The sequence below is a fragment of the Geotrypetes seraphini genome, chromosome 7, assembly GCF_902459505.1.
Source record: "Geotrypetes seraphini chromosome 7, aGeoSer1.1, whole genome shotgun sequence".
NCBI lineage: Eukaryota > Metazoa > Chordata > Amphibia > Gymnophiona > Dermophiidae > Geotrypetes > Geotrypetes seraphini.
Window position 1 is genome coordinate 122,414,801 of NC_047090.1, and position 13,079 is coordinate 122,427,879.

At 42.2% G+C, this 13,079-nt stretch overlaps 2 protein-coding genes across 6 annotated transcripts in view; both read left to right on the plus strand.

Moving 5' to 3' along the window:
- CCDC9B (coiled-coil domain containing 9B) overlaps positions 1 to 10,526 on the plus strand; it is a 229,332-nt gene extending 218,806 nt beyond the window's left edge. For all 5 annotated transcript variants that reach the window (XM_033951784.1, XM_033951783.1, XM_033951786.1 and 2 more), the window contains 3 exons: positions 3,995 to 4,052; positions 4,151 to 4,469; positions 10,233 to 10,526. In XM_033951784.1, the coding sequence (XP_033807675.1) occupies positions 3,995 to 4,052; positions 4,151 to 4,469; positions 10,233 to 10,483 (628 nt within the window). In that variant the 3' untranslated portion in view covers positions 10,484 to 10,526. The remainder of the gene's footprint in view (positions 1 to 3,994; positions 4,053 to 4,150; positions 4,470 to 10,232) is intronic.
- Positions 10,527 to 10,723: 197 nt separating this feature from the next.
- Positions 10,724 to 12,494, plus strand: INAFM2 (InaF motif containing 2). Its single transcript, XM_033951789.1, has one exon. The coding sequence runs from the start codon at positions 10,754 to 10,756 to the stop codon at positions 11,645 to 11,647; it is 894 nt and encodes a 297-aa protein (XP_033807680.1). The 5' UTR covers positions 10,724 to 10,753; the 3' UTR covers positions 11,648 to 12,494.
- The last annotated feature ends 585 nt before the right edge of the window (positions 12,495 to 13,079 follow it).

A 13,079-nucleotide genomic window follows, 5' to 3' on the forward strand; every position in this document is an offset into this window, starting at 1 on the left:
CTATAAAAATAAATTAATAAAACTACTAATAATATTTGTTTATATTGGAGGGGGGTGTTAAAAAAATGATCAGCCCCTAAGTGCACCCAATGAGGCCTTTTCCTTTTCAAGGGGCCAGGGTTTGGAATAATCTTCCAAGACAGATTAGAGAACTATCTTTATACACTCTCTCCCTTTCAAAAAGCCTTAAAAACATATTTGTTTTTGAAAAACACCCTTTAATTAATAGTATAATTGACTGAAGGATTATTGTATTTGTACTTCCCTCTATTGCTGAAGTGTTCTAGTTCTAATCTGCTTAGAATTTTCAAAGGAAATAAAGCAGAATATAAGATTATAACTAGCACAGTATATTATCATTTGGCATCCAGTGATCAGCAGATAGTATGATGCTATTTTAGTAACTGTCAAAATGGGGGAATACTTCAAGGAGTCATTAGCAAGATGGGAACATGTGGGAGCAGTAGAAAAGCAATGGACAAAACTGAAAGAAGATATTATAAGGGCTATGAAATGTTGTAGCAATGTAAATAAAAGTAAGAGGTAAAAGAGGTCACTAATTTTCAAGAGTCATAGATGAAAAGGTAAGGAAAGAAAATTAGCCTTTATAAACTAAAAGATTTCAGAAAGAAAAGACAAACAATAATATCTTGATAAGTTACAAAAAACTGATAAAGTATTCAGAAAAGCAAGGATGGACAAAAGAGTACAAAAGTGGCAACCTGAAACTCAAGGCTGAAGGGAATGAACATGTAGAAGCTGACAAGAATAAAGGGAAACTGCTTAACAAATAGAGGACTAGCCTAGTTGTTAGAGTAGCTGTCTCAGCATCAGTGGCATACCAAGGAGGGGGGGAGGGGGTTTCCACCCCAGGTGCAGACCATGAGGGGATGCTCCCGGAGTCAGCGTCATGGTCCAGGAATTTCATTGCTCTGCTGTCGTCGGGCCTTCCTCTCTGCTGGGACCTGCCTTCGCGGAAGCAGGAAGTAGGTGGGACCAGCAGAGAGGAAGGTCAGATGCTAGCAGAGCAGAGAGCTAAGGATGCTGACCTCACATACCTCTGGGCCTGCCCACCAGGCCCAGTGCAGACCTGCAGGACATCAGGAGAGAGGGGGCACAGGGTACAGGGCAGGGAGGGAGCTGGGTGCAGAGTCTGGCAGGGAGTAAGGGGGGACAGGGTGGAGGGCAGGGAGAGAGTGGTAGGGGAGGGAGTGAGGGGGGGCAGGGCATAGATCCGGGCAGAACATATGACTATTAACACCCCCCGGTCTTATATTCGAGTCAAACTTTTTTCCTCCTTTTTTGGGGGAAAAAAGGTACCTCATCTTCTACTCGGATTGACTTATATTTCAGTATATATGGTATCTGTTCTACCCTACTCATGATTTAGCAATCACTATCATATCCCCTCTGACACCTCTTTTTAAAGCTGAAGAGCCCTAACCTGTTTGGTCTTTCTCATAAGGCAGGCATTCCATCCTTTTTATCATTTTTGAAAACCTTATTTTAAAATTTGCAATCTAAGTGTCTTGTCAGGTTTTGGGGGGACTAGGAAAGTGGTAGAAATATTTTAAATAAATAAATTTTCTGTTCTTTCCTTACCCTGCTTATGCTCAGACTTTGAATCTGGCTTTAAAGATTGTTATTTCTTAAATTAATAACTTGAATGTGGCACCTACTGAGTGGTCAAGAAATTGAGACATTTTTCCTTTCTTCTTTTTTTTTCCATATATTTATTCATTTAAAAAACCAACATCAAGTGCAACATATAATCAAACAAAATAAACAGCACTTAATTTCCCCCCACCTACCCCTCCTTTCATACAGTATAAAGATAAGCAAAAGTAATACAAATGATCACAATACAATACAAAAGTAATACAAAGACCAACAAATTACAATCCAATAATAATTTAAAGGCATATCCCCCCACCCCTCCTGGATGTGTATAATCCTTTCATGATAATGGTTAGAGCAGTAGATTGGGAAAAAGGGAAGCCAGAGTTCAGATTTTAGTCACACTCTTTGTATTCTTGGGCAAGTCACGTAGGGGGAAGTTGTCAAGCAGAGTTAGGGCCTTAAGTCATGTTATTTGCCCCTTAACATGATTTAAGGGGCATGTCATGTCCTAACACAGTAATATATAAATCACTGCATGCTTAATGCATTTGAAGCAGCTCATTATTTTGTAAAAACCAGAATGTAAATTATGGCCATAAAATCATAAAATAACCCTTTAAGCTGGGAGTAGGGTTGGATTGTGATTGCATTTGTGCATAATACTTATGTACTTCCAAATGAATGCATGGAACTTTCCCCAAAAAAGTAGCATCACAAATAGAAAAATAGAACCATAGAAACATGACAGTAGATAAAGGCCAAATGGCCCATCCAGTCTGCCCATCCACAGCAGCCGTTATCTCCTCCTGTTCCTAAGAGACCCCACGTGCCTGTCCCATGCTTTCTTGAAGTCAGTCTTTGTCTCCATCACTTCTACCGGGAGACTATTCCACACATCTACCACCATTTCTGTAAAAAAGTATTTCCTGAGCCTGTCACCTTTTAATTTCATCCTATGCCCTCTCATTCAAGAGTTTCCTTTCAATTGAAAGAGATTTGTCTCATGCGCATTTATGCCATGTAGGTAATTAAATGTCTCTATCATATCTCCCCTCTCCCATCTTTCCTCCAAAGTAAACATATTAAGATCTTTAAGTCTGTTCTCTCAGGGTTTCCGCAGCTGGCATCATGCTGCTTGTAGATTTCCAGAAACCTGCAACAAGCATCTTTAAGTCTGTCCTTGTATGCCTTATGTTGAAAGTCACTAATCATTTTAGTAGCCTGCCTCTGGACCAACTCCATTTTGTTTACCATATTCTTCACTCCTTAAGACGCACCTGACCATAAGGCGCACCCTAGATTTAGAGGAGGAAAACAAGAAAAAAAAACATTCTGAATCAAATTCTCCCTGCCAGGCTCTGCACCCAACCCCACACTCTTGCCAGGCTCTGCACCCTGTCCCCCCTCCCTATGCTCCCTATGGTGGTGGCAGGGACAGACAGGGCACAGATGTCAAGGCAGGTGACTTTTTAAAACATGAAATGTCACCTCAGTAACAACTATACAAAAATAGACAAATATAGTGCAAAATATAGATAGCAGATATAAATTCTCAAAACTGACACATTTTGATCACTAAATTGAAAATAAAATCATTTTTCCTACCTTTATTGTGTGGTGATTTATTTCTTTCCTTCCTCAGGCCCAATGATTGTCCCTTCCTCCCTCCCTCATACGTTCCCTTCATTGCCTTCCAGCCTCTGTCCTCTACTGCCCCCCTCCCAAGCCTGCCCGCCCGCTGGATTTAATTACCTCCTGCTGCTGCCGCTGTGAGGACATGTCAACGAAGCGGCGGGGGGGGGAGAGGATGGGGGGGAGGAGAGGACGGGGGGGGGGAGAGGATAGGACTCCTGGCTCAGCAGTGCGGCACTGGAACGGAAGGAATTTCTGGGAAGGGCCAGGCGGGTGCAACGATTGCATGCCACCAGCCTAGAAGCCTTACCCCCGACGTCAATTCTGACGTCGGAGAGAAGGTCTGGCTGGCTTGGACCTTCTCGCCATCAGAATTGACATTTGGGGTAAGGCTTCTGGGCTGGCAGCATGCAATCGCTGCACCCGCCTGGCCTTTCCTAGCAATTCCTTCCGTTCTGGTGCCACACTGCTGTTGACTTGGAGGCTCATTTTAAAGTACTTACTGTAGACACATACAGTACCATAGAAACTTATAGTATTTTGTGTATCTAAGTGCTTTGTAAATGAGCCCCTTAATGTGTACTAAGTTGCACATTAAGTTTAAGGCACACTAATGACTGCACATCCGGTGTGAACTGCTGCCTTCAGAAAGTACCTGTGACAGGTAAACATTTAAATGTAAGCAAAGAATCTTCTGTAACTCTGTCAGTTTTTCTGAATTGTTTAATGTTTTATTTCATAGATGGGATGGAAAAGATGATAAAACTGCCTCATGTACAGTGGACGGATCTCCTGCCCAGGTAGGTGTAGAGTAAGATCATCTCTCATACATGTTGGATAAGAATTAGTGTTTTGAGAAATAGCTTGTAACTTACAAGTGGTCTTTGGATTTTTTTAGGAACTCCCAGAATTGGAAAAATTGAAGGCTGAACATTCATCTGATGGGAAATTAGAACATGATAGTAGTGTGTTGTTGCAAGAGGAGAGCTTGGAGCTGCCAGGAATCCAAAACAGCCAAGAAGATGTTTTTGAGGAAAAGAGGAAGAAAGAGACGGAATACAGAGAGGACTATGTGCCTAGTATGCATCACTCAGCGTCAAAAGGCTGTCTAGACCATAAAGAGATATCAGAGAATGGAGAATGTGGATCTGATCCTTTGAATCCTGAGGCCAACATAAACACTGGTGCTTCAAAAAAAGCACCCTGTAAACTTCAAGGTATAACAAGAGAGGCAAAAGGCCTACAGAAGGCTTCAGTGTGCACTAGAGAATCTAATCTAATCTAAACCTTAGGTTTGTATACCGCATCATCTCTACATTCGTAAAGCTCGACACGGTTAACAAGAGTTAGGGTAGAAAGGAACTCCAGTGGAGGGAAGAGGCAAAATGAAAACAAAATTTAGAGGACTAGAATAACCAGAGAAGGAGGAGGAGTTACATTTTTGAGAATGACGTGGGGACAAATTTTTCCCCGTCCCTGCGAGAAATCATTTTCCCGTCCTGTACCAGAGAGTTCTTTTCTTGTCCCTGCCCCACTCCTGCAAGCTCTGTTCTCATCTGCACAAGCCTCAAACACTTTAAAATTGTAAGTGTTCGAGGCTTGTGCAGTTCAGGCAGAGCTTACAGGAATGAGGCAGGGGCAAGGACGGTGACAAAATTTGAGGGGACAGAATGGGGAAATTGAGTTCCTTTGCGGAAGGGGAAAAATTTGCCCTGTGTCATTCTCAAGTGTGCAGCAATGTTAGCCATATGAAACATAAAAATTGCCATACTGGGACAGACCGAATGTCCATGAAACCTAGTATCCTGTTCCCAACAGTAGCCAACTAGAGAATGACACGGGGAAAAAAATCTGTCCCCGTCACCGCCCCGTCCCCGTCCCACCATCCTCTGCACCGCCCCGTCACCGCCGTTCCCTTCACCGCCCCGTCACCGTCACCACCATCCCTTTCACTGCCCCGTCACCGCCACCCCATTCACCGCCCCGTCACCGTCACCGCAGCATGCATAAAAGCCTCAAACAGGTATGATTTTATATACTTATCTTTATTAACATATTCCCATGGGTTACATTCTGAACATGTGCTGGATTCCTCCATTCTTGCAGCACATGTACAGGAATAGGATTCAGTAACCCATGGGAATGGACACAGCACACTACTACACTAGTACTGATTAAAAAAAAAAAAAGAACCAGCTCCCAGCTCAGCCAGACTCCCGTCTCCAACCAGTCAAAGAATCCACTCAGATAAAAAAAAAAAAAAAAAAGGACCAGCTCCCAGCTCAGCTAGACTCCCGTATCCAACCGGTCAAAGAATCCACCCCCACCCCTACCCCTGCCGCCGCCAACCCTGGGCAGGCAAGTAGTAGGAAAGTGTGCACCTTACTTCTACTTGTAGCGCCGAAGTTTTCAATGAAATTTCAGCTCCTCCAAGTCTGCAGCAGTGACTCCTCTCCAATCCAGGCAGCGACTCCAAAAAAAATCCTGGGCTTGCCTCTCAGCTCCGAAATCTCTCGATTTCCAATCGCTACTGCAACCCATTAAATATCATGTGTGGCAGTAGCGATTGGTCCCCTTCTTGAGCAGGAAAGAACTGACTAATGAGGAGCCAGAATATTGAAGGGGGCGGAGTCAGGCAACATGCAAGTCGGGTGGAGAGAGACGAGTTGGAGGAGACCACATGGCCGACAAGCATGGCCGCCGGAAAAAAATCAGACACCCGTCCCGAAGTGAACCGAACACACAGTGAAGACCCGGTAAATCGCGGTATGTAGAAGGGGATACATTTGCCTGCGGGGACAAATCTTTTCACCGTATTTGCAGGCGGTGAAAACTTTTGTCCCCGTGTCTGCAGTGATTTGGCTATGGAGTCTCCATAGCCCACAGCCAAACCGCAGCCACGCCGCGGTTCCCCGCGGGGATCTCTCTCCGTGTCATTCTCTATAGCCAACCCAGATCCCAAGTACCTAGCTAGATCCTAAGTAGTAAAACAGATTTCATGCTACTTATCCTATGACCTATGGATTTCTCCTTTAGGAAATTATGCAAGCCTTTTTTAGGCCCTGCTAAGCTAACTGATTTCACCACATTCTCTGGCAACAAATTCAGAGTTTAATTACACATTGAGAAAGACATGGGGGAAGCCACTGCGTGCCCTGGATCGGTAGCACGAAATGTTGCTACTCCTTGGGTTTATGGCCAGGTACTAGTGACCTGGATTGGCCACCGTGAGATTGGGCTACTGGGCTTGATAGACCATTGGTCCGACCCAGTAAGACTATTTCTTATGTTCTTAAGAAATATTTTCTCCAGTTTGTTTTAAATCCACTACTTAGAAGCTTCATTGCATGCCCCCTAGTCCTAGTATTTTTGGAAAGAATGAACAAGCGATTCATATGTACCCTTTCTACTTCCCTCTGCATTTTATAGACTTGAAAGAATAATAGGAAATAGCAACAAAGATTACACCTCCATAAAGCAAAGATTATAATGGGAAATGATCAGGTTCTTGACTCCCTTGATACAGAGAAGACTTAAACATGCTCTACTGTAAACTCCCCCCACTCTTACAGACCAATCAAGATGCAGAATTGCATGTGACAGCATAGAATCACCCTTATCATTATTCTTTTATTACTTTTCTAGCAAATATTATATTAAATATTATCTACTCACAAGGTTGCCAAAACAGTAGTAGTGACCGCAGAGGATTTACAGATAAGTTAATTCAATTTAACATAACCTCAGATATAAAGTATGTGATCATTTATGCTGGCAGTTGAGACAGTGAAAGCTATGATGGTCTCAATGGCAACCTGTGCTGTGTTCATTCACTGTGCACTTTGGTTGTGGATTTGAGCATGTCACATTATTATTTTAAATTAAGTTTAATGAGTGTGTTGCTAAATTATCTCATTTTGATTATTTTTAAGAGCAATAGATATCACAAGTATTTAGAAATAGTTCCCTTTAGTAATTAGTAAAATCTAAATACACCACATTTAGCGCTCTCCCTCTATCCAATTCTCTGGTTACCCAGTCAATGAGATTGATCAGATTTGTCTGACAAGACCTGCCTCTAGTGAACCTGTGTTGCCTCGGGTCCTGTAATCCATTGGAATCCAGAAACTTCACTATTCTCTGTTTTAAAAGTATTTCCATTCTTTAAAAACTATGATAACAAAATTTGCCATTCTAGAATAACACAATGCCAAAACAATTTATTTTATTTCAGACACCATCCAGTGCTACTGGGCAACAACCATTATTTCTTGTTTCGTTTTTTCATATTCTATAATTAGTAAAACAATTAGTCTAAATTTAGCAATTTAAGATATTATCCAGATAACTTTTAAAAAATGTTTTGGATTAGGGAATTATGGCTTTGCTCAAGTGGCAGCCAATGCATAATTCCCTTTGAATATTGGTTGGAAGTATCATAATGTATTAATGGTTGAGCTTCATAAGCCTTGGATGGCAATTTTCAAACAATCTAGCTGTCTACCTTCAAAAAGTTAGGTAGATGGATGATCCCCATTAAAATCTGAGCTGGGACAAATTTATGGTGGGGATCCAAAATTAGGCCCCCAAACCTAGATATTGCAATACCTGGCCTAGAATCTAATAAAAAGCCTGATTATGCCTGACTCGATTTATAGAAATTTTCAGTTGCAGACAGTGGTATAGCAAAGGGAGCTTGCACCCAGGCTGGAGGCGCCTGGTATAGTTGCACCGTGCTTACCCCGCTCTCCCCCATGCATCCTTCCCCTCCACCACACCTCTGTTTCTCTTCAAATCTAAGCTGGCCATGAGCAGAATCTCTTACCCACTGCTTGCACTGGTTTCAGCCTTCCCTGTGATGTCACTTCCTGTTCCCTGCAAATAGGAAGTGACATCAGAGAGAGGGATGAGGCTGCTGCAAGCAGCAAGTAAAAGATGCTGCTTGTGTCTGATGAAGAGTTGAAGAGGTATGGGGTGGGGAAGGGTGCATGGGGAGATGGAAGAGGAGAGGTGTTAGTGCCAGGAGAGGTCCATCCACTCATTAGCCCCTTACTGTAGAGACTTATGCCATTCAATTTATCCTATTATATATAAGCTTCCACCTCTTGTTATTCCTTAATCCTTTCAGAAAATTTTGAAAACCTGTCTATTCAGAAAATTCTTCTCTTAATCATTTTTTTTTTTTGCATTTTCTTTCTTTTTCCTCTTTTTTACCTGCTTTGAACCACTGATGTTAGGAGGTAGCAGAATACAAGAGCCACATTAATTTACACATGTATTAGCTGAAACTTCACCTAAATCTAGACAGCCTAGAAAAACTAAGCTTTATCCTGTAACCCCCTTCATTGAGCATCAGTGAGGGTTGTAAGTAAATTTAAGAGGTGATAGAGAGGTCAGGGCCCAAGACCAACAGTAGATGGGAGGCTGAAAGGCATATTACTTCACTTAACACTCTATTTTCATCCAATAAGTCAGTCCAAACCAGAAGCTGCATTTCTGAACCAAAACACCTAGGATAAAAGCTTAATATCAACTACGTACAATTAACAGTAGAATAAAGTTGTTTCAATCAATCATAGTCTTTAGTAGGTTTCTTTATGAACACTCAGCCTTGGTAGGAGCTGCTGGTAAAAGTCATTAACAGCTTTTCTCCATGGACCCTGAAAATCTCTTGACTCATTTGAGGTTTGGTGCTGGAGAAGGATTTTATGCATGCCATGGACTGCCAGAAGAGCTAACAAATCGATTTGGGAGGAGATCAAACTGGCTATGCCACTTGAAGCCAAAATGATGAAGTTACGACACTCTTATTTTGGTCACACCATCAGACGAGAAAGATCATTGGAGAAGGACATCATGTTTGGGAAGATCGAAGGAACCAGGTGAAAAGGGTGACCTGCAATCAGATGGCTGGACACATTGAAAACAACCATGGGGATGATACTGGAGGATTTTCCAGACTAGCACAAAACAGGTTTCTTTTTAGATAAGTAATTCATCAAGTCACTAGGACTCGAATATGAGTCAATAGCACATAACAGCAAAACTTGGGGATGATATGTAGTTACAACCATCATGTTTGGCTGCCTATATGGTTGGCCTGGTATAGAGATTCTTGACAACCAGTGTTTAAGCATGAGTGACCGAGGCCCATACAGAGTGGCAGGCGCTGCTCTGGTCACCTTATTGGGCAGACTGGATGGACTGGGCAGGTCTTTATCTGCTATCATTTACTGAGTTGCAGAGATGTTTCAACAGCATATCTAAAAGAAATCATTTAAAAGTAACATTACAGTTTCTTGAACAACTGAGAACTTGCAGGCATGATTAAAAATAGTGAGGAGAATAAAAAAAAAATATGGAATAATTAAATATCCAGTCTAAACTTACCTCCTCTTCTATTAAACTGCGCTAGCAGTTTTTAGTGTGGTAAGCTGCGCTGCTCCTAACGCTCATAGGAACTCTATGAGCATCGGGAGCAGCAGGGGCTATTCAGCGCGGCTCACCACGCTAAAAACTGCTAGAGCAGGTTTGTAGAAGAGGGGGTTACTGTAGGTGAGAGAAGTGATGTCCACAATTAGTAAAGCAGGGTGGTTGCCACTTGAATTTATGAAATTAAAATTTAACAAAACAATATAAGGTTATGGTGTATTTTTCTAGTTTGTTAACTTGTATTTTGTCACAGCAAGTAAGATATGAATCCTCACATGTATCCTGTTACAAAAATTGTTCTGGATGGTATTGAAAGGTTACACCATTATCTAAGTGATTCTGTGTTAAAAGTAATGTTTTCTAAATATAGTTGTACCCCAAAAAATAAAAAAGATTGCAAGCGTACATTAGGTATATCACAAAGATTGTGCTTTACCTCAGTACCCTTGAATCTGGACAGAAAGCACAAAGTCAAACCTTTTTTTTTTTTTTTTTTGAGAAATGATCCAGTATGTGATGCTAAAGGGTTTGTTTATCATGGCTTTTAGGCACATCTTTGCCGTTGTTACACAGCCATCTGCAGCCTCCCATCCCAGCCGCTGGCTTGCACCGACATTGCCCTTTTAAGAGCTTTGATCCTCCTCCCTCTCTGGTCCTGTCTACTGTTTATTGCAAGAGGAAGCTGTTTCATCTGCTGGAGGAGATGGAAAGGCGGTGTTTGAAAGCTGAGTTAATTTTTCTTCGCAAAACATATAATCCTCTTATCTTTTCAGTTTTAAGCAGCGCAAGCCTTCTCTAATGTATTAACTGAAACAAGATTGCAAGTAATCTGCATCAAGGACTGGTGCTATATAATGCAGGGAGACCACAGTTGCAAAAATGTCATTGAATGATTGATTCCAGCTAGCTAAGAACGGCGATGTCCTGAGAGAGAACGGATGTAGGATGCAACTGATTGCTAAAATCCCTCTTTTTAAAAAAATCTGATATTGCTTTAGACTTGGGAGCTCTGCGCATTTCTTCCAAGACGGACGGAACAGTGGAACACAGGGGCAAAAACAGGGGCAATATGAAGGACAAAGACTTCATGCCCAACATGGAGCGGGGCAAACCTGCCACCTATACGGGGGATAAGAAGGCAAAAATGGCTGCTAAGACGAACAAGAAATGGGTGAGATTAGCCACTGTGCTGGCTTATGTTCTCTCTGTGTCTTTGGCTGCCATCATCCTAGCTGTGTACTACAGTCTGATCTGGAAACCTGTCAAATCCAGCGGTGAGCCCTTCAGCAGCAGCCCAGGCCAGGAGGTCTCCACACAGGCAAATGCATCTCCCAAAGGTCCCACCAGAACTGGACCGGTAAGTCAAGATCCAAATCATAAGAAAAGATCATTAGAGTTCAAAGAGGGTCTTGGAATCACAGCCAAAGCTCCACTGTTTGGTACTGGAACAAACTCCAGTGGGTCACAAAATTACAATGCCTATACAGAACGTCATGGTGTTGTATTAGAAGATCAAGGCATTAAATCCCAAGATCTCAAGAGAGCAATGACTGTGGCTACGTCATTTCTCAGTCCAAGCTTAGCGCCAGTTATTAGGGGGGCTAATCAAACACCAGGCAATGGAAAAGGTGCCACACTGAGCACCGCTGGAAAAACTGTACAAGGTGCTGGGCACTTCACGGATGCCAGTGGCAAATCCAAAGACCGGGAAGAAGAACCAGAAGGCCAGCCCACCATGAGCACCTTAAAAGATACAGGGAATTTGCAAAGACTTTGGTCAACACCTGGAGTCACAGAAACAAAGAGGAATGCATTTAATTCCCCAGATTCAGTTGGAGAATTGGATGCAGCTGCAAGTACTTCACCTCAGATCATGGAAGAAGCAGACAGCCACAGAGCCGAGGTTTCAACAGGCACGGAGCATGCGCATTCAAAGCACACGTCTCCCGCAGGAAGTTTATAGCTGCTACTGTCTCTTGCTTTTGTTAGGAGAGCAGAGCAAAATCTGCAAATTACACATATTCCAGAAGAAACGTCATAAATTAAAATCAACTGATTCTATGAAGAGACTTTCATATGCTAGATTTCAACTCAAGCATTTATCATCACTCAGGTGGTTTTCTTCAAGTTCATATAGTTAATATTTTACTCAGGCCTCAAGGCTGTGCAGTTATCTGCATTTCTGCCTGAAGCAAAATTTGTTCGAAGACAATGTGTTTGTTTTATGTATGCTTTCCGGCAATAATAAAAGTCTACAGATTAATAATGTAAACATTGCCCTTGGGGAACAGACTTTGGAAACTTCATGACTAAAAAAAGAGAGAGACCTTTTTAAGATGGAGATTCACAAAGTTGTATGCTGGCATTTTGGGCACAATCAGTTGTATTATAACTTTTCCTAATTTAAATTTGCATCTAATAGAATCCACATGGATTGGAGCTCAGGTATGTTAATATAGTTAATATACACAAATATATCTATTTAGATATATATTATATATATATTTACATGTGTTTGTGTGCACTTAGGTCTCGATTCTGTGAAATTTGAAGGGTGTGCAAGAAAATTTGCCCAACAGTAAATCTCTCCAGGACTTGGCCAACTATTTTTCAGCATGGGAAAATTTCTGTTGGCTGACTGAAGATATTTGGCCATTTGCATGGTTCAAGAATTTCACAAAATCAGACCCTTAGGGCCAGATTATCTAAAGGGTGCCTAACTTACCCTCCCCTTTTACTAAGCCACGGTAGAGGTTTCTATCGTGGTCTAGAGCAGTGGTTCCCAACCCTGTCCTGGAGGACCACCAGACCAATCGGGTTTTCAGGCTAGCCCTAATGAATATGCATGAGAGAGATTTGCATATAATGGAAGTGACAGGCAAATCTACTCCATGCATATTCATTAGGGCTATCCTTAAAACCCGATTGGCCTGGTGGTCCTCCAGGACAGGGTTGGGAATCACTGGTTAGAGTGCTAAATGCTCCGGCGCAGTTCCAAGTCTCACAGAATTCCTATGAGCATCGAAACAGCGCTGGCACATGTAAGCGCTCTGGCTTAGTAAAAGAGGGCCTGAATTGGCAAAATCCCCTTAATTGCTTCAATAATTGGGTGATAGGTGCTTATCCAATTCTATAAAAAGCAGGCACCTATCGAATGGCACTGTGCAGCGCCCAACACCTAAGTGGGTGTTTTTATGGGCAGAACATGACTTAGGCAGTGCTAAGCACGATTTTCCCAAAATTTAGGCACCTGAAATATAGGCCTGTAAAACCCTCGCCTATGTTTCCGGTGCCTACATTTTTGCTTAGGCGCCACTAATCACAACTGTGTAAACAGCACCTAAACTTTTATTGACGTGACTGACACAATTTTCTAGACGCCAGCCGATTTAGGT